General features: G+C 38.5%; 1 protein-coding gene and 1 pseudogene across 1 annotated transcript; one reads left to right on the forward strand and one right to left on the reverse strand.

Annotated features, from left to right (window-relative positions):
- Positions 1-347: 347 nt before the first annotated feature.
- On the forward strand, positions 348-1,469 carry LOC131409141 (olfactory receptor 10T2-like; annotated as a pseudogene).
- Positions 1,470-6,876: 5,407 nt separating this feature from the next.
- On the reverse strand, positions 6,877-7,824 carry LOC131408832 (olfactory receptor 5P76-like). Its single transcript, XM_058545891.1, has one exon. It carries the CDS (start codon positions 7,822-7,824, stop codon positions 6,877-6,879), a length of 948 nt encoding a protein of 315 aa, XP_058401874.1.
- Between the last annotated feature and the right edge of the window lie 14,849 nt (positions 7,825-22,673).

Below are 22,673 nucleotides of genomic sequence, written 5' to 3' on the forward strand. Positions count from 1 at the left end.
TATTCCTACTTTCCACCTTACATGCAGATCTTGATTGGAAAAGAGAGAGATAAAGAGTGCTTTTGTGAGTAGAATCCAAGAAGATATTTGGCCCACTCTATATCATTTATGCAGATTCTCGTACTAGAATCCTTCTCACCACTCTGACTCCCGAGCTTGACTTCAGTCAGGAGCATTGAGCATCCCTTTCTCAGGCTCTCCCATGAAGAGTTGCCTTAAACTTTCCAGATGACCTTGATTAAAGTCTAGGTGACATGAGTGCATATGAATCCTTTAACAATCATCTCAGAGTCTTAATCTCAAACCTCTTGCACCTTTGGAGCAAAATTGCTATGCCCACCAGGAGGATGGGCAATCCTACCACAGGCAGCACATTCTTCTGTGGGGTTTTTCCAGTTTCCAGAACTGCAGAGTCTTCCCTTTGTGGTGATTTTCTTCTCCCCAGAGACCATCTTAGCTGCAAATGTGTCCATAGGAAAATGAAAATTATGAAGTCATTATGAAAATTCTAATTCTAACTACAATGGGATACCACTACAAACCTATCAGAATGGCTAAAATTAAATAGAGTGTCCATACAAAGTTTTGTCAAAGATGTGGAGCAACTGGAACTCTCATACACTAATGGTAGCCATCAACCTCAGTGGCAACCTTCACACCCCCATGTACTTTTTCCTCTGTGGCCTGTCCTTTTCAGAAAGTTGTACCAATGTGTTAATCACCCCCCTCATGTGAGTAGACTTGCTATCAGAGAGCAAGGCCATTTCTCTTCCTGAGTGTGTCACACAGATATTTTTCTTCTTAGGCTCAGGAGGTGATACCTGCTTCACTATGGCTGCCTTCTCCTATGACGATTACACTGCCATTCACAACCCACTGCATTATGCCATCCAAATGACCCATAAGATCCGTTTTCAGCTGATTTTTGGCCTATAGGTGGCTGGGTTCCTGGTTCTCTGTGCGTCATCATCACTGTATTCAATTGTCTTTCTGTGACTCCAACACCATCCAGCACTTCTTCTGCAACCTCTCCTGTGGTCTCCCTTGCTTGTGATTACACTTTGTATCATAAAATGGCTATTTTTGTGCTCCTTGCCTTTGCGTTGGGGGGCAGCTTTACATCAATTAAGATTTCTTACGTCTTCATTGAGTCTGTGGCATCTTTGAAGATGCCTTCTGCAAAGGGGAAGTATAAGGCCTTCTCGACTTGTTCCTCCCACCTCACTGTAGTGTGCATCCACTATGGATTTGCTTGCTTTGTTTATTTGAGGCCCAACAACAGTGACTCATTCCATGAAGATATGCTGATGGCTGTGACATATACAGTGCTGACCCCTCTGCTTAATCTCGTCATTTATAGTCTAAGAAAAAGAAAAGCAGAAGAAGGCCAAAGGAAGGTACTAGACAACGCCAATAAGTTTATCCCTCAGAGGGTAAATAAGAGAACCCTGAACACCCTGAACATTTAAAAATTTACATAATATTAATAAATAAAAGGGGAGAAAGCGGAGTAATTTAAATAAAAATAATCACTTTGAGTACAAGGCAATTAAAGTATTATCTACTGACCAGATATGTCCTGGCATCACTATTTTTCTAGTACAAACAGGATACAGTTTTAAAATATTTTTATTATATGTGTGTGTATGTGTGCGTGCATGCATGTATGTATGTATATACACAAGCATGCATGCAGTAAATGAATCAAAACATGTTTTGGAACACAGAATTTTCAGGACAGTAGTTGGATAAATCTTTCTGTTTATGGATTGTAGTTTTAGTGTCAATATATCTTAAATATTTTCTCCTATTTTTTCTAAAGGTTTATAGTTTATAGTTCTACATTTTACATTTAAGTCTATGATCTATTTTGAGTTAATTCTTGTATGATGTGTTAGGTTTAGGTTGTGGTGCTGCCATCCTCCATGGATGTCCAATTGCTCCAGCACCATTTTTGAAAACCCTTCCTTCTTTCATTGGATTTTTCCTGCATCTTTTGAAAAAATCGGGTGGGCATCCTCATGTGGGTCTTTCTCTGGGTTCTCCAGTCAGCTTCATTGATCTGTATGTCTGTTCTCCCACCAGTACCACACTGTCCTCATGACTGTTAAATAATTATGTAATAATAATCTCATATTAACATATGATATTAATATATACAATAATATATAGCATTATAACTCATTATATTATAAGTATATTATACTTATATTTTATTATGCTTATATTAAGTATAATAAAATATACTTAAAGAAGTATAATATAGTACTATCTAAGTATACTAATGTTAAGTAAGCCTTAATATCAGGTAGACTTAACATCAGGTCCCACTTTATTCTTCTTTCTCAAGAATATTTTGTATATTCTAGCACCTTTCCTCTGTAGTAATGTAAGCATTTAGTGCCGTAAATTTCTCTCTCAGCACTGCTTTACCTGAATCTCACATATTTTCATATGTTGCCTTTTAAAATTTTCACTATGTTCTATGTCTTTTTTAGATACTGGAGTCCCAAGTCTTCTTTTTATCATTTACTTTCTGAATAGAGAACTTCCTTTAGCCATTACTTAAAGGTAGATTTGTTGGGAACAAATTCTCTTAGCTTTCTTTCATCTGAAATGTCTTTATTTCTCCTTCATTTCTGAAGGCTACTTTGCCAGATATAGAATTAACAATTGAAAACTCTTTGCTTTAATACTTGAAAATATTGTGCTACTTTCTACTAGCCTTCATGGTTTCATGAGAAATTTCTTGTCTTCCAAATTGCTTTTTCCGGTAGGTAATGATTCCTTTCTCTCTGGGGCTTTCAAGATTTTTTTTTTTTTTTACTTCAGTGATTGTATTTTCAATTCTAGAATTTTTTTTTTTTTGTGAGGAAGATCAGCCCTGAGCTAACATCCATACCAAGCCTCCTCTTTTTGCTGAGGAAGACTGGCCCTGAGCTAACATCTATTGCCAATCCTCCTCCTTTTTTTCTCTTTTTCTCCCCAAGGCCCCAGTAAATAGTTGTACGTCATAGTTGCACATCCTTCTAGTTGCTGCATATGGGACGCCGCCTCAGCATGGTGGGACAAGCGGTGCGTTGGTGCGCTTCCGGGGTTCAGATCCCGCCAATACCGGAGCACGAGCACTTAACCACTAAGCCACCCGGCCGGCCCCCAATTCTAGAATTTTCACTTGGTTATCTTTTATAACTTCTATTTCTTGCTGATGTTTTCTATTTTTCTTCAATTGTATGCAAAAATTTAAGGATAGGTTGTTGAAGCATTTGTTTGATGGCTGCTTTAAAACATTGTCACACATTTGCAACATCCAATTCATCTTCCTGTTGGTATATATTGTCTTTTCTCATTGAAGTTGCTATTTTTCTGATCCTTGGTATGACAAGTGATTTGTGATTGTATCATAGACATTTAGGATGTCATATTATGAGACTGTGGATCATATTCAATCTTTTTTTAGAAGGACGTTCCCCTGTAGAGGTGTCGCTGCAACCCCAGGTGAGTGTGCATGTTCAGCTTCCTACTCGGCACTATTGACACAACTCTGGGAAAAATGGAGTGCTGACTCACACTGCCTCCTTGCAGATGAGAGAGATGGAAGCTCAGCTCCCCCCTTTCCCCTGTTGTCTCCCTCTCACTGATACTGTGACACTGACTGCATGCCTCCTTGCCTCCGAGAGAGCTCACCTGATTGCTGGGCCCCAACGCCACTAGGGAAGGGGGAAGTGGAGAGCTGGTTCACACTGCTTTGTTGCTGTAGGGTGGAGGTGGATGCTCAGCCCCCAGTGCTCCTCTTACAGCAGATGGGAGGGTAATGCTAGCTGGAGAGCAGAGTACCAACTACCCCACCTCACACTCCCTCAAGTCTCATCATGCCAGATGGCAGAGGAGGCTCATTTTCACACTGAACTCCACTGACTCTACCCGGGCAGGAGAATCAGAGGGTGGGTGGGGTGAAGATCAGTTCCTTGCTTAACCCCACTGAAAACTGGGGGTTGGAGAAAGGTATGATTTTTCCATTGGTGTTTGTCTGGAAAAGGGCACGTGTTGCCAAAGGTTTTCTGTTCTGTTAAGGCCACCCTTTTCCCAGTTCTTTGGCATGGAGGAACACACTTTATGCTTAGAGTTCTTTTTCTCTCTGTCTGTTGGTGGCTCTGGGTTGCAGGCTTCTGCAGCACCCTGTTTGGGATATATGGCAGCAATAGGAAAACCCAGGGACTCATCACTATGCGGCTCCTCAGGTCCCGAAATCCCTAGCAGTGTGCCTTCTTCCTCTTTTCAGAGTCTTCCTATGCCTGTTTATTATGTCACATCTAGGGATATTTTTAGTAGTAAGAAGGAAGACCTAGAAGAATGGAGCTACAATAGAATCAGAAGCTTATGCTATCAAACATTTAAAGATATTTATCCAGCTTCTTACTTATCTTGCGTCACAGAATTAATCTAATACAAATTAGCCTCACATGTTCAGATGTAGAGGTCTCCATATTTACTGTGGACAGAAAGAGTTGGCTAGAATGGAATGTGTCAGACACAAGTGGAAGCCCTCTAGTGGTGATGTCTTCTCAAAGGGCCCCTCACTCCACCCCTCCACAGAGAGTATATGCCCTAAAAGAAGTCAAAGTATTAGGAGGATATTTGTGATCTTGAGCTTTTGCTGAAACTTTATGTGCCTCAATTACATCCTCTGTAAAATATGGATTGAAAAAAAAAAACTTTATAGGGTTATTCTGAGAATTAATTGGGTAAATATTTGTAAATCACTTGGAAGTATCTGGAGTGTAGTAAACAATCTCATATTATGGTTCCTATTGCTAATGCTCTTACTACTGCTACTACCACTATTGCTAACATTTGGTTTCTAGATCTTCTAACTCTCCAATCATCCAAACACATAAGGGAGATATGTGTTCTTCAGCAGAGAGTGATTACAAAACTTTTACTGAACTAAGCTTGGATTCTAGTTTCCAATCTGAGCTAAACAATGTTGGGGCAGTGGCATAATTGTGGTGAGCATGGGTTTGTGTAAAAGCCTGTCACAGTTGTAGCAGGATCTGACACAAGCATTCAATCACTTGATTCAGGCTGACATTCAACAGATTCAAAGGCAACACAGCCAGTGGTTCCTGCCAGAGCAAAAGCTTCATTCAACCATCCAATTCATTTATTAATTTTTCACTCCTTCACGTCAAATATGCATTTATGCTTACTATGTTCCAGGAACTGTGGGAAAATTAGATGCATGGGGAAAGACAAAAGACGTTGTAGCTGTCCATATGTAATTTCCAGCATTGTGGAGAAAACAAATACTGATTCTGTAACTTCAAATGCAGTGAGTATTCCAAAGAAAACACACAGGGTTCTACAGGGGATAAGAGGTATACTTAATTTGGTCTCGAGCTTCAAGAAGGCTTCTGAGAGGATGGGAAACAACATTCAGGTAGGTACCTATAGCAGAAGTAGACTTTACACAGATGAGGGGACAAATGCATCCAGGTAGAGTTTCTGCATGTGACAGGGTCCTGAGGCAGTAAAGAAGATGGATGTGTTTAAGGATTTAAAAGAAGACCAATAATTGATTCCTAGAGTTTGGGTGTTCAGGGACCAAGGGAAAAGTGATGAGAGAGAGAAATAAAACAGGGGCCATATTCAAGACTTTGTAAGCCATGTTAAGAATTGTTGCCTTTATTCTAAGATCTTTGGGGCATATTAACAAAGGAACTAATCTAATGAGATTTACGACTATGGTCGGTGTATGGAGAATGAACTGGAAGAGAGTAAGAGAGGGAAGAAGAAAATTGGTCCAGGTTCTATTAGTCACAATTCTCCAGAGAAACAGGACCAATAAGTACATATATTATATATTTTCATATATAATATATATATATTTTAAGGCAATTCTTTTAGTTTTCTGAATCAATAAATTGAATGATGGTGACTCTCACTGGGATGTAGAACATCAGAGGGGATCAAGTTGAGAGTGGAAGGCGATAATTGCTTTAGTTTTAGATACTTTGTGCTTGAGATTCAATAGACAAAAGTATTTTTGTCTAAAAACTAAATAGAGGACAGGGAAAGAGAAATAAATGTGGTAGCCATCGGTAGATAGAGGCAAATTAAGCTCCACAGGGGAAACACAATCCACTTCCCTCAATCTTCCTTAATGGGATATGAGTCTGACCATGAACAAGTCACTCCAAGAGTTTGTTCCTCCTAGTCCCTGAGGAGTTCAGGAATCCAGCTCATTCCCACAGGCAAGTCACCTGCTTTGATCTGACATACGACTTCACAGTTTGATCAGGGGCGTCTCATCCTATTCTTTCATGGGCTCCCCTTTAACTAGACTGCAGCTTGAGACCAGGAATACAGGTCAGAATTTAAAGGTCCAAAGCTCATCCTGAGCAAAAACTCTTACTGCAAGAAAAATGTCTGAAGGAATGTTACTGTCTAGTTCCACTTGGTCATTTCCTCTCAGAATTTACTCAGTTCTAACTGTAATGATCAAGCTCATTTCAGGATAAGCTGTGATTAAAAATGGACATGGTCATAAAAGTTTGGAGGTACGGTCACCTTAACTTAGAGCAGAGAACAACTTTTGAAAAGATGTGAATAAAATTTTAGAAGAATTTTCAGCCAATTAAGTATTTTTTCGTGTTAACCAATTTGTTACTAATTATAAATTTAATTTTACTAAAGGTTACTCACCATGGCCTCTGATTTACAATTTAATATAAGAAAATCCACCCCATATCTTTACTAAAAAGGTCCACACAGGCTACTGCCATATGGACTGAAATATTTAGACCACAGATACTCAATTTCCTATTATTATAGTTATGGTAGATTAGTATATCAAACCCCACAAAATAACAGGCTTCACCAAGAAAATATTTTTCTAGAAAGTTCCCTCTTCAGAGCCCCCTTAATCTCATTGTTCTTGAGACTGTAGATGAGGGGGTTCAACATGGGGATCACCACCGTGTAGAAAACAGACACCACCTTGTTCTGGTCAATTGAGTAGCTGGACTTGGGCATCACATAAATGAATGTGATGGTCCCGTAGTACACAGTGACTGATGTGAGGTGCGAGGCACAGGTTGAGAAAGCCTTATGGCGCCCCTCAGTGGAGCTCATCTTTAGGATAGTGATGAGAATGTAGATGTAGGAGACAGCTATGACAAGCACTGTGACCACAATGAGGGAGCCAGCCATAAATGAGGGCACAGCTGCAGGAATACTGACATCAGAACAGGAGAGTTCAACTAAAGGGGCAAAATCACAGAAAAAATGATTGACTCGATTTGGTCCACAGAAGAGTAAAGAATCGACGCAAATAGTAAAAGAGCAAGCATTGAAAAAACTACCTACATAAGCCACTACAAGTAACTGAACACAAACTTGTGTGGACATTTTGGTGAAATAAAGCAATGGGCTGCAGATTGCCACAAAGCGATCATATGCCATGACAGCCAGAAGGAAGCAGTCAACTGTCCCAAAGAAAGCAGCAAAACCAAGCTGGATGGCACATCCAAAATAGGAGATGGCATTTCTCTCCACCAAGAAGTTTATAAGCATATTGGGTGTGACGGAAGATGATAAGCCCACGTCAGCAAAAGCCAAGTGGCTCAGAAAAAAATACATAGGGTGATGGAACTGAGAAGAGATTCTGATAAGAATGATTGTGCTGAGATTGCCAGATATGGTCACCAGGTAGATACACAGGATGATCATGAAGAGGATGACTCGAAGGATCGGATCGTCAGTTAAGCCCAATAAAATGAATTGTGTCACTTCAGTGTGATTTCCATCCGCGAGGGCATCCATGACACAACGTAGCTGCTACCAAAATGAACCTGTGATGAAACATTACATTAAAGAAGTTGTAAATTTGAAGGTTTCATTTTCATTCATACACATAGATGTTATTATGAACAAAATTCAAGCTAAGTTTGGACTTTTTTTTTACTTCAGAGTCCACAGTTTGTATATTTGTGTACAAAGAGTCTCTAATGTTTTTAAAATGGCTTGTAGCAGAAACACCAGAAAACCTACTTCAAATAACGTATATATTTTTCCTTGTATATTATATACTTATAAAATGTTCTTAAATTGGCTTTAAAGCTAAAGATGAAAAAACATAAGCCTTATGAGAATAAAAAACAGGAATGCTATGTTTAACAAAAAGGACAAAATTGTATAAATATAGGACTTTGTGATGGAGATTTGAGCAATAACTAATGGTGATTGAATGCTTGCAAAAAGATATGGGCACAGGATGAAGAGTTTTATATTTATTATTCTATTTTAATTTCCATGAAATTATATTAAGTAATTTAATTTTTTTTATAGATGAAGAAACTGACATTGACTATTAAGTAATTTATCTAAATTTACACAGCAAGTGGTGGAAGCAAGATGTGAATCCCAGGCAGTTTGAATTCAGTTCATTCCTTTAGTAACTACGCTATAAATGAAATTAAATAATACTTATGAAGACGTTGAGTCTCTTGGAAATGGGTGGACAATAAATTACCCTTTCTACATTCTCACAGCTGTGTATAAAAGAGGTATCTAGTTAACCACAAGTTTACAATGTCTATCAGTAAAACACTACCATTTTTTAAAAGGAGAAATACAATTTTTCTAATAGGACAAAGATGAAATAGAGATAAATTTCAAATTAGGGTTTTGAATGAAATCACCTATTGTAAATTTATTACAGATTTTTAATATTTAAAATTAAAATATTATTTTGTCAAGTACATTGAAATATAAATCTAATTTCTATGTAAAATGTTATGTGATTAATATCTAGGACATAATTAAACTACAAGTATTCAAAGAAATCAAATCATTTCCTACTCTAACAGTGTTCTCTAATTGGAGTATTACAGAATGAAATAGTATTGGTTTCTACATAATATACAGCTGACTAAAGTTCCTGCCTAAAAAGTTAAGACGTTTACCCTGGTCTACCCAGCAAGTGGCCAGGTTGAACCTCATCTCCAAGTTTTCTGGCTTTGTATTCTTGATTTTGTCCAAAGTATCTTGTTGCCCATAAGCTAAAGCATTCAGAACAGTAAACAAAGGAAGTCTTTCCACAAGACATTTACTAACAGTAAGTCCCCAAAGCATCTCAAAGCTACTGAATTTATTAACATTATGGCTGAGTGCCACTTTAGATAGTGTTAAAAGATCACATGAGTTTCTGTTCCCATACATGGGAAAATGAGGAATCCTGGTATCTTGAATTATGCTTGTTTATACACATTAAATAGAACTGTAGAAACTTAGGCTAATTCATCTAGGGTTACTTGCTAGATGACACTGGATTACGTCTGCACTGTTTCTCAACTATGGCTTGTGAGTAGAGATAAAACTTTAAAGTGTTCTCAAATGGTAAATGAAAATCAATGCATCAGATTAACTTACAAAATCCAAAATCTTACCTCTTGAAGTAAGAATTCATTCATCTTACAGCAATAAATCCAAAGTCATTGTTATATAGATAGCAGCAGTGCTATCTTATTGTTTGCCTTTGGGTATAAATCTCTGAAGATTCTAAAGATTCAAATGTGAATTCAAAAGTACCAGGGATCATTATCACATTCTCAAGTGAATATTGAGCAGTTCACTTCACACAAACATAACTAATCTTTAAGGGTACTGTCAATTCTCAAGTGATCAGGTTTATTTTTTTTTTTCATTTTTTATCTAGATGTTGATACAATTTCATTTGATAATTATTGGGAATATAATATAATATAATATCTCATAGCTAAATATTGGTTCTAAGTTTACTTTGATATTTCTCGTTAAGGAATACTAAACTTCAAATATAAAAGAGTAATGTTAGCTTCATTCATTCTATATGTGTTCATTTCATAAGCGTTTTATATAATATATGTAAGCACCATTGGGTGCCTTAGGGAATGGGGTGGAATGCCATGTAAAGTTGAATTTTAAATAACATGATATTTAAGACATACATAGATGTTTTTCCAGCAAAATGTATAGACTGAATGAATATCTTTAAAGCTGTGTAGACAGAGAACTGTGAAGTAAAAAGGGGTTTGGCTGACTTCCAGATCAGAGTTAGTCTACATGCCTCAAAGGGATGATGACTCGCTAGTGGCTTATTTGACTAGATGGATGATGGTAGAACAGCCAACTTCAGCCTGAAAACAATCTAATTCTCTTGCTGATCCTAACTATACAAAGTCCTATCTCACTCTCAGGATGCTCCCTTTTATGGACTTTGCACTAATAATACTGAGCAACTTTCATTCAGACCTAACTCTTTGCCAAGCACTGCACTTAATGCATTCCTTACATTTTCCCATTTAATCCTCACAATAATTTGGTGAACTGAGTATTCTTATTATCCTAATTTTACAGACAGAGAACTGAGGTTTACTTTAAGATACTTGCCTGAATGTGTTCAACCTGCTAAATTAAATCCAGGTTTAAAATTCAGGTCAGAGTGAATGCTAGAATATGTACTCCTCACTACTACTGGAGTACACATAGTCAACTTCAAGACCTAAGTGCTGAGTGATGACCACTCATTCTCAACTAGTCCCTGATTCACAGTTTCCTCTCCCCATCCTCAATACTCTGCCTAATTCCCTAAAACTGACTGGGCCTTCAGTCTGGCCCTCAGGATCAGGTCAGTACTCAGGATCCTATTTCTTCTTGTATGCTCACCAATAACCAACTCCTGCTGATCTTACTCCTGATTCCTATCAAATGACTTCACCACTCTCCATCTCAACACTGCAATAGCTGTCCTATTTGATTTTCCTATATGCATTTTTGGTCTTCCACACAATAGCCAGACTGAGTTACTTATTAAAAGAATTTAATATTATTCATTATAGCACTATCAAATAATTACATGCACTTAGTTAAAATGTCTCATAAGAGAAAACAATGTTCGTTTGCCCCATCCTTTACAAATCTAAAGTCCAACTCCCCATGAAAACCACTTTTGACTCTTTAAACTATTTCAGGATTGAGAGTCCTTAGTATCTGTAAATAATTTGCTTTACTGAAGAAAAAATGGAGATTTCTCTCTGTGTTCTGCTGTTTTGCCTGTATATTTAATTTGAACATAATTGATCCAAGGAGAAAACCAGTGGTTTTTCCAAATCTGAGTGGATCGCTCCAGATTTTATTTGTTGAGTCTATTATAACAAGGTCAAAACAGAAAGTCAATGGGTTAAATATAAAAAAAGGGAATAAATTTAATTCAATATTCTATTGCAAAGATAAGCTAAAAATTAGTCATCTCACAGCTAACCAGCAATAGGATATGGTGGTATCAGGTTGAAAGTTATATAGCAATAAACAAGTAGAGTTAAAGTGGAATCTCACGTGCAAGTTTATTACAAATAAGCAAGTCAACTTTATTCTAGCAGAGAATAAATATAAATCTTACCCCCCAAACAAAATATTTTTAGTTTCTTTGAATAATTATAGTATACATATATTACATTTTTTTCATATCTACATAACAAGATATAACGGCTAACCCAGTTCATTTTCGTCTCAGTCTATTACTTAATAATTCAGTTTTTTATCTTTCAAGTTTCTAGCTATTACTATAATTCCTCTGGTTGATACTTTAATTTTAATCAAGGATGAATTAAATAGCTTGAAATATGAAATTTGTATTTCTACAGCTTATACCACTCTTTGTTGATCCAGATTTTTTATATATTCATCAATTCACATTCTGCACACCTCCACCATTCACATTAATACACACGTACAAACACATTCACTCATATATCTACCACTCCTTCCGTGTTGTAGCCACAAGGCAGCCACATAAATTAAATTTTAAAATGTTCAAATAATCCAAAAGAAGGCAAGAAAGGGAAGAGAGGAGCAAAATACAACCTGACAAAGGGCATCTATGGAAAACATTTAACTAATATCCTGAATGATAAATTAAATGTTTTTTCCCTGTAAATTTGGAAACAGGAAGGCCCACTCACACCACCTACTCAACATTTTACTGAAGGTCCTAGGCATCACAATAGGCAAAAGTTATAAAATCAAGAAAAATCAGACAGGAAGAGGTAAAGTTGTGTCTATTTGCAGAACAAAATCCTCTATGTTCTGTTTACATAGAAGATTTTGAGACATTTCTAAAACATACACGAGAACTAAATGGCAAGATTGCAGGATATATGTCTAAAATATAAGAAATGAATCATATTTTACATATTTAGAGTAAATGATTGAAAATGACAAGAGAAAAATCCACTTAAAACAGGTCAAAAAGCACAAAATGCTTAAGAAGAAATTCATGAAAACTCACACAAGACATCTTCACTAAAATTTATAGAATCCTGATGAGAGAAAATGAAGATCTAAATAAATACAGAGAGATATACTGCGTTTATGGGTTAGAAGACATAATACTACCAAAATATCAGTTCTTTCAATACTGACTTATATAATCAATGAAATTCACATCAAAATTATTTTAGTAACTTTTGTGGAGATTGATGAACTAAACCTAAAATTTATATGGAGACGATACTGGCTGGAATAAGAAAAACAATTTTAGAAAGGAAGAACAAATTGGAGTATTTGCAATACATGACTTCAAGACATCATAAGCCTGCAGTAATCAAGATGGTGCTGTATTGGTGAAAGGATAGGCATTCATTTCAATGGAGCAGAAAAGACATTCCAAAAAGAGACACAAATATATATCGTCAATTGAGTTTAGACAGATGTTAAAGGCAATTCAATGAGGAAAGAAAGTGTTTTCAACAAATGTTGCTGGAACAACTGGATATCCACATGCAAAAAAATAACACCAATCCTTACTTACACCATATATGAAAATTAACTAAAAATGTATCATAGCTATAAATGCAAAAGGTAAAACAATAAAATTTCTAGAGGTAAATAAATGTGAAAATTGTTGCATTTTGGCAAAGATTTCTCAGGCATTACACAATAAGCACAAACCAAAAAGTAAAAAAATAAACAAATGATATATTGGTTTTTAAGAACTAAATGTTAGTTTCCCCCAAAATTAATATATTGAACTCCTAATCCCCAATGTGATAGTATTTGGATGTGGGGCTTTGGGAGGTAATTAGGTTTAAATGACGTCACGAGGCTGGGGCCCTGGTCTGATGGGATTAGGGCCCTCATAAGAACAGATACCAGACAGCTTGCTCTCTGTTTCTTTCTCTCTCTCTCTCTCTCTCTCTCTCTCTCTCCCCTCTCTCCCTCTCTCCCTCTCTCTCTCTCTCTCTCTCTCTGGGTGCATACGCTGAGGAAAGGTCATGTGAGCACACAGTGAGATGGCAGCTGCATAAAAGCCAGGAAAGAGGCTTTACTAGAAACTAACCATCAAATGACACCACATAAATACAGGATGGAGATAATATTTGTAGTGCTTATAACTGACAAAGGACTTATATTCAGAAAAGAAGTTGGCAAATTACAGACTGTGGGCTGACTAGCTGTTTGTGTAAAGTTCTGCTAGAACACTGCCATACCTATTTGTTTACACCTTGTCTATGTCTGCTTTTGCACTACAATGACAGAGATGAGTATATGTGACTGAGATCATATGGCCTGTAAGCCTGTAATATTTACTCTCTGGACTTCAAGAAAATCTTGCCAACACTTGATCTAGAATATATAAAGAACTCTTAGAACTCAATAAGAAGTAAAACAGCCAATTTAACAGTAGATGAAAGATTTGAACAGGCACTTAAAGGAGATACAAAAATGGCCAACAAGCAATGAGAAAATGCTTAATTACATTAACTGTCAGGAAAATGCAAATTAAAACCCTAAATAGATATCACTACACACCCCTTAAATAGCTAAATTTAAACAAGTCTAACAATACCAACTGTTGGCAAGAAGCACTTGGAACTCTCACCATAACAAGTAGGAATGTAAAACCATACAACCACTTGGAAAATGGTTTGAAAATTCTCAAAATCTTAAACACCATGTCTCTTAGCAATCCCACTAGGAAGTATTTACCTAAGACAAATGGAAATATATATCCACACAGAAATGACTCCAATGTTCACAGCATCTTCATTCACAACAGCCCCAAACTGGAAACAACACCAAAGCCCACCAATTAGTGAATGTATAAAAAAAAGATATATCTTTTTTTTTTTTTTTTGTGATGAAGATCAGCCCTCAGCTAACATCCATGCTAATCCTCTTTTTGCTGAGGAAGACCAGCTCTGAGCTAACATCCATTGCCAATCCTCCTCCTTGTTTTTCCCCTAAAGCCCCAGCAGATAATTGTACGTCATAGCTGCATATCCTTCTAGTTGCTGTACGTGGGACGCGGCCTCAGCATGGCCGGAGAAGCGGTGCGTCGGTGTGCGCCCGGGATCCGAACCCGGGCCGCCAGTAGCGGATCGTACGCACTTAACCGCCAAGCCACGGGGCGGCCTCTGATATATCTCTATAACCAAATATTGCTTAGCATTAAAAAGAAGCTGCTGATACACACATTATAAATGAATCTCAAAATAATTATGCTCAGAGAAAGAAGTCACATGAAATAGTGTGCATACTATATCATTCTCGTTTTATAGAATTCCAGACAAAACACACTAATCTATATTGTTCAAAACCAAATCATTATTTGTCTGCGGCCAGGGTCAGAGAGAAGAATGGATTGTATTCTTTCACATGTTTTCATGTCACTGATTAGTGCCTTTTCATTTCAGCTTGAAGAACTTCTTTCAGCATTTCTTGCAAGGCAGGTCTACTGGTGATGAACTCCCTGAGCTTTTGTTTGTCTGGGAAATTCTTTATCACTCCTTCATTTCTAAAGGATAACTTTGGTGGATAGATTATTCTTGGCTGGCAAGTTTTTTCTTTCAACACTTTGAATACATCATTCTACTCTCTAAAGGACAGTAGGGTTTCTGCTGAGAAGTCCACTGATAGCCTAATGGGGGTTTCTTTGTAGGTTACAATCTTTTTTGTCTGGCTACTTTTAGAATTCTCTCTTTATCTTTGTTTTTGACAGTTTCATTATAATTTGTCTTGGACAAAGTCCTTCTGCATTGGGTTAACTGGGGGTTCTATTATCTTTGTGAACTTGGATGTCCAAGTCTCTCCTCAGGTTTGGCAAATTCTCAGTTATCATTTCTTTAAATAAACTTTCTGCCTCGCTTCTCCCTCTGTCTCCTTCTGGAGCCCCAATTATTCTAACATTTGTACATTTGAGGGAGTCCCAAAAATCAACAGGCATTCTTTGCTCTTTTTCATTCTTTTCAGTTCGTGCTCCTCTGATGGGGTTAATTCAAGGTTCCCATTCTCTAGATCACTTTCTGCATGCTCAACTGCATCCCTCTAATGCACTTTAATATTCTTATCTGCCTCTTTCCTGATCTCTCCGCCCCGCCCCCAGTCATGGAAGTCCTGCCTCAGTAATTCATTTTTTTTTGTTTGTTTGTTTATTGCAGCAACATTGGTTAATAACATAGTAAAAATTTCAGATGTACATCATTATACTTCTATTTCTGCATAGATTACATCATGTTAACCACCAAAATACTAATTACAACCCATCACCACACACATGTACCGAATTATCCCTTTTCACCCTCCTCCCTCCCCCCTTCCCCTCTGGTAACCACCAATCCAATCTCTGTCCCTATGTGTTTGTTTATTGTTGTTATTATCTACTACTTAATAAAGGAAATCATACGGTATTTGACCTTTTCCCTCTGACTTATTTCACTTTGCATTATACCCTCAATGTCCATCCGTGTTGTCACAAATGGCTGGATTTCATTGTTTCTAATTGCTGAGAGTATTCCATTGTGTATATATACCACATCTTCTTTATCCATTCGTCCCTTGATGGGCACTCAGGTTGCTTCCAAGTCTTGGCTATTGTGAATAATGCTGCAATGAACACAGGGGCGCAGGTACCTTTACAAATTGGTGTTGTCAAGTTCTTTGGATGAATACCCATCAGTGGAATAGCTGGATCATATGGTAGTTCTATCCTTGATTTTTTGAGGAATCTCCATACTGTTTTCCATAGTGGCTGCACCAGTTTGCACTCCCACCAGCAGTGTATGAGGGTTCCCTTCTCTCCACATCCTCTCCAACACATGTTGTTTCCTGTCTTGTTAATTATAGCCATTCTGACGGGCGTGAGGTGATATCTCATTGTAGTTTTGATTTGCATTTCCCTGATAGTTAGTGATTTTGAACATCTTTTCATGTGTCTCTTGGCCATATGTATATCTTCTTTGGAGAAATGTCTGTTCAGGTCTTTTGCCCATTTTTTTATTGGGTTGGTAGTTTTTTTGTTGTTGAGATGCATGAGTTCTTTATATATTTTGGAGATTAAGCCCTTATCAGATGTATGGTTTGCAAATATCTTCTCCCAATTGTTAGGTTGTCTTTTCATTTTGTTGATGGTTTCCTTTGCTGTACAGAAGCTTTTTAGTTTGATGTAGTCCCATTTGTTTATTTTTTCTATTGTTTCTCTTGCCCAGTCAGACATGGTGTTTGGAAAGATGTTGCTAAGACCAATGTCGAAGAGCGTACTGCCTATGTTTTCTTCTAGAAGTTTCACAGTTTCAGGTCTTACATTCAAGTCTTTAATCCATTTGGAGTTAATTTTTGTGCATGGTGTAAGGTAAGGGTCTACTTTCATTTTTTTGCATATGGCTATCCAGTTTTCCCAACACCATTTGTTGAAGAGACTTTCTTTTCCCCATTGTATGTTTTTGGCTCCTTTGTCAAAGATTAGCTGTCCATAGATGTGTGGGTTTATTTCTGGGCTTTTGATTCTATTCCATTGATCTGTGTGTCTGTTTTTGTGCCAGTACCATGCTGTTTTGGTTACTATAGCTTTGTAGTAGATTTTGAAATCAGGGAGTGTGATACCTCCAGCTTTGTTCTTTTTTCTCAGGATTCCTTTAGCTATTCGGGGTCTTTTGTTGTTCCATATAAATTTTAGGATTTTTTGGTTCTATTTCTGTGAAAAATGTTGTTGGAACTTTGATAGGGATTGCATTGAATCTATAGATGGCTTTAGGAAGTATGGACATCTTAACTATGTTAATTCTTCCAATCCAAGATCATGGAATATCTTTCCATTTCTTTGTGTCTTCTTCAATTTCTTTCAGCAATGTTTTATAGTTTTCGGTATACAGATCTTTCACCTCTTTGGTTAAGTTTATCCCTAGATATTTTATTCTTTTTGTTGAAATTGTAAATGGGATGGTATTCTTAATTTCTCTTTCTGCTACTTCGTTGTTAGTGTACAGAAATGCAACTGATTTTTGTATGTTGATTTTGTATCCTGCAACTTTACCATACTTGTTTATTACTTCTAAAAGTTTTCTCATGGATTCTTTAGGGTTTTCTATATATAAAATCATGTCATCTGCAAATAGTGACAGTTTCACTTCTTCCTTTCCAATTTGGATCCCTTTTATTTCTTTCTCTTGCCTGATTGCTCTGGCTAGGACTTCCAGTACTATGTTAAATGGGAGTGGTGACAGTGGGCATCCTTGTCTGGTTCCTGTTCTCAGAGGGATAGCTTTCAGTTTTTCACCATTGAGGATGATATTAGCTGTGGGTTTCTCATATATGGTCTTTATTATGTTGAGGTACTTTCCTTCTATCCCCATTTTACTCAGAGTTTTTATCATAAATGGATGCTGTATATCTTGTCAAATGCTTTCTCTGCATCTATTGAGATGATCATGTGATTTTTATTCTTCATTTTATTAATGTGGTGTATTACGTTGATTGATTTGCGAATGTTGAACCATCCCTGCATACCTGGAATAAATTCCACTTATCACAGTGTATAATCTTTTTAACACATTGTTGTATGCGATTTGCTAGTATTTTGTTGAGGATTTTTGCATCGATGTTCATCAGTGATATTGGCCTGTAATTTTCTTTTTTTGTGTCGTCCTTGTCTGGTTTTGGTATCAGGGTAATGTCAGCTTCGTAGAATGAGTTAGGGAGCTTCCCCCCCTCCTCAGTTTTTTGGAAGAGTTTGAGAAGGATAGGTATTAAGTCTTCTTTGAATGTTGGGCATAATTCCCCAGGGAAGCCGTCTGGTCCTGGACTTTTATTTTTGGGGAGGTTTGTGATTACTGTTTCGATCTCCTTACTGGTGATTGGTCTATTCAAATTCTCTACTTCTTCTTGATCCAGTTTTGGAAGGTTGTATGATTCTAAGAATTTATCCATTTCTTCCAGATTGTCGAATTGGTTGGCATATAGCTTTTCATAGTATTCTCTTATAATCTTTTGTATTTCTGAGGTGTCTGTTGTAACCTCTCCTCTTTCATTTCTGATTTTACTTATTTGTGCCTTCTCTCTTTTTTTCTTGGTGAGACTAGCTAAAGGTTTGTCAATTTTGTTTATCTTTTCAAAGAAACAGCTCTTGGTTTTATTAATTTTTTCTATTGTTTTTTTGGTCTCTATTTCATTTATTTCTGCTCTTTTATTATTTCCCTTCTTCTACTGATTTTGGGCTTGGTTTGTTCTTCTTTTTCCAGGTCCTTTTGGTGCCTTGTTAGATTGTTTATTTGAGATTTTTCTTGTTTGTGGAGATAGGCCTGTATCACTATAAACTTCCCTCTTAGAACCGCTTTTGCTGTATCCCACACATTCTGGCATGTCGTATTTTCATTTTCATTTGTCTCCAGGTATTTTTTGATTTCTTCTTTGATTTCTTCATTGACCCAGTCGTTGTTCAGTAGCATTTTGTTTAATCTCCACGTATTTGTGGCTTTTCTGATTTTCTTCCTGTAGTTGATTTCTAGTTTCACACCATTGTGGTCAGAAAAGATGCTTGGTATTATTTCAGTCTTCTTAAATTTATGGAGACTTGTTTTGTGGCCTAATATGTGATCAATCCTGGAGAATGTTCCATGTGCATTTGAAAAGAACGTGTATTCTTCGGTTTTTGGATGGAATGCTCTGTATATATCTACTAGGTCCATCTGTTCTAGCGTGTCGTTTAAGGCCAATGTTTCCTTATTGATCTTCTGTTTGGATGATCTATCCGTTGGTGTAAGTGGAGTGTTAAAGTCTCCTACTATTATTGTGTTACTGTCTATTTCTGTTTTTATGTCTGTTATATATTTATATATTTATATATTTAGGTGCACCTACATTGGGTGCGTAGATATTTACAAGTGTTATATCCTCTTGTTGGATTGTTCCCTTGATCATTATGTAATGCCCTTCTTTGTCTCTCTTTACAGTTTTTGTTTTAAAGTCTATTTTGTCTGATATGAGTACTGCTACCCCAGCTTTCTTTTCATTGCCATTTGCATGGAGTATCTTTTTCCATCCCTTCACTTTCAGTTTGTGAGTGTCTTTAGGTCTGAAGTGTGTCTCTTGTATGCAGCATATATATGGGTCTTGTTTTTTTATCCAATAGCCACCCTATGTCTTTTAATTGGAGCATTTAGTCCATTGACGTTTAAAGTAGCTATTGATAAGTATGTACTTACTGCCATGTTTTAATTTTTTTTTTTTCTCTCAGTGTTTTAGCAGTCCTTCTCTGTTCCTTTCTTCTTCTATACAGAATTGATGGTCACTTTAGTTTGACCTCTGTCTGAAAGATGTACTCTTTAACTCCCCTCCTCCCTCCTTTTATGTTTTTGATATCATATCTAACCTCTTTTTTGTGCATTTGTATCCATTACGTTCTTTTCATGGAAATAGATAATTTTTCCTATTTGTGGTCTTCTCTTTTCCCCTTAAATCAGTCCCTTTAACATTTCTTGTAGCACTGGTTTCTTGGTGACAAACTCCTTTAATTTTTGCTCATCTGGGAAAATTTTGATCTCTCCTTCCATTTTGAATGATAACCTTGCTGGGTAGAGTATTCTTGGCTGTAAGTTTTTTCCTTTTAGCACTTTAAATATATCGTGCCATTCTCTTCTAGCCTGTAAGGTTTCTGCTGAGAAGTCAGCTGATAGCCTTATGGGGTTTCCTTTGTATGTAACTTGACATTCTCTTGCGGCTTTTAGGATTCTCTCTTTATCTTTAATTCTGGACATTTTGATTATGATGTGTCTTGGTGTGGGCCTCTTTGGGTTTATCTTGTTTGGGGCTCTCTGTGCTTACTGTACCTGGATGTCTGTTTCCTTCCTTAGGTTAGGGAAGTTTTCATCTATTATTTCTTGAAATAGATTCTCTGCCCCCTTGTCTCACTCTACTCCTTCCGGGATACCTATAACACGGATGTTAGTGCACTTGATGTTGTCCCAGAGGTCCCTTAGACTGTCCTCACACTTTTTAATTCTTTTCTCTTTTACCTGATCAGCTTGGGTAATTTCTTCTAGTCTTTCGTCCAGCTCACAGATCCGTTCTTCTGTATCCTCTACTCTGCTTTTGAGTCCCTCTAATGAATTTTTCATTTCCAGTATTGTATTCTTCATTTCTGATTCGTTCTTTTTTATATCTTCCATTTCTTTGTTGACATTCTCACTGAGTTCATCTATTCTTCTCCCGAGATCAGTGAGCATCCTTAACACTCTTAGTTTGAACTCTCTGTTGGGTAGGTTGCTCATTTCTGTTTCACTTAGTTCCTTTTCTGGGGTTTTGTCCTATTCCCTTACTTGGAATGTATTCTTTTACCTCCTCATTTTGCCTCTTTCCCTGTGCTTGTGTCTACATATTAGGTAGGTCAGCTACGTCTACTGCTCTTGGATAGGTGACCTTATGTAAGTGATGCCTTAGGAGGCTTCCATTGTGCTTCCCTCAGTTCTCAATGTTCCACGGGTGACCCCTATGTGGGCTACGTGTGTCCTTCTGCTGTGGCCTGTTTGCTCTCCCTGTAGGCATCCAGGGAGGCCAAGTTATGCTCCTGGCCAGCTGTTGTAATGCTCAGCTGCTTGTAGTTGTTGTGGGCCTTTCAGTCTCTTTATCAGGCGTGGGGAGCCCCAGCAGAGTTGGCTGCAAGTTCTAATACCACATTTGTGTTGCAGTATTTCTTTTAAGTGAGTAGGCCCCCAGCTTGGCAGGTTGTTAGGCTCAGGGCCTTAGAATTGCTGTAAGCCTCTAGCCTATTAGGTTTCTTGTCAGCTCTCTGAGGATTGTAGCTGGGTGGGGCTGGTCTCAGGCACAGGAGCACCCAATTGTTTCAGGCTTTGGAAGGTGGGGCAAACCCCCTATGTGGGTCTTTGAGAAGCACAAGTCTTCTGCAGCTAACAAGCCCTGCCACCCACAGGTCCACACACACAGTCAACACTGTCCTGCCCCGTGTGAGCGCCCCGACCTCCCCAAGCGGACCCAGTCTCTCCACAGCGGGAGCCCCACACACTCCGCCACCGCCCCACACTCTCTACCAGCTCCCTGTGCACACCCTGCCCTGCTAAAGTCAGCTCAGTTGCCAGGCTGCAGAGAATCCAGTCACCAATCTATGCAGGCCCACAAGTTACCTCAGAGCTTGTTGTTGGGTGGGGCCAGTCTCTAGGGTGGGCTGCCTGCCCTGGCTGAGCTGGATTAAATCCGTGCTTTAGCGGGTGGGGCAGACCCTGGGCTAGCAGGCCTCAGGGAGGACTCCAATGGCGTCTGTGTCAGCACGCCCACACCAGGCCACAACAACGGCCGCCGCCAACGTCCCAGTCCCTGAAGAGGTCCCACCCCCCACCGAGATGCACCCAGGGCCCACCAGGTGAGTCTCTTTTCACCACAGCACTATGCACCTTTCTTTCTGGTGATTTTAGGATGCTTTCTGAAACGGGTGAGTTTGCGCACGGGCCCTTTAAGAGCCGGTTTTAGTTTCTTTGTGAACCGGGTTCTCTGGGGGTACTCCCCAATGTTTTAGTAGCAGGCAAAGTCAGATATTATGCTGCTGGTCTCAATTGTGTTGGGTCCACAAAACGCCCCCAGCGGGGGCGCTCCCCGGCTCAGGGCCCCACTCCTCCAGGGAGGGTGGTACCTGTGCGCTGCTCCTGGCGGCCGTGAAGCTGGCGGCTTGTGAAGGCGGCATTTTTCCTCTCCGGAGGGAGTCTCTGCCTCTTCCACCTCAGTTAGGATTGTCCGTTGTTGCAGGAGTTCCTCTTAACCAGTTTTCGGTTCTGTCTCAGGGGTAATTTTTCCACGAGTAGTTGTAAATTGGCTGTGTCCTCGGGAGGAGGTGAGTTCAGAGTCTGCTTACGCCATCATCTTGACTCGAGCCCCTCAGTAATTCTTTTTAAACGGGTTTCTCCAGCAGTATCCTTCACCGCTGGGGAAGTCAAGCACTCACTATTCTCCCTTTCCTCCTCATGAGAGGATGCTGGCTAGTTCAGCCCCAGGCAGTGATACCTTGGGGATAGGCTGGCACTGGCAAAGTTCCTCTTACAGTCGCCAGTGTGTCCAAACTTGTATTTCTCTTTTTTGCTATAACAGCATGCTGGAATTGCCCCTCTGGAAGGCTGGAATTCTACAAAATCTCTCTCATCTGTGGGTTTCTGCCCAAGTCAGCACTCTCCAGGTTTTCCTTGATCACAGCTGAAAGGGATTGGGACAGGTTCACTGTCTCCTGCTGGTTTTGCAACCCATACTGAGGTCTTTCTGCCTATTACTGGATGCATGGGTGGGCGAGACTCCTTCCACATCCCTTGGTATATGGTGCTGGGATCCACAACTCCCACTGAGGCCCTTTTGTATGTGGA

Source organism: Diceros bicornis, chromosome 7 (genome assembly GCF_020826845.1).
Source record: "Diceros bicornis minor isolate mBicDic1 chromosome 7, mDicBic1.mat.cur, whole genome shotgun sequence".
Taxonomy (NCBI): domain Eukaryota; kingdom Metazoa; phylum Chordata; class Mammalia; order Perissodactyla; family Rhinocerotidae; genus Diceros; species Diceros bicornis.

Coding starts and splice junctions, on each gene's coding strand:
- LOC131408832 (XM_058545891.1), bottom strand. CDS start 7,824: ATGGATGCCCTCGCGGATGGAAATCACACTGAAGTGACACAATTCATT.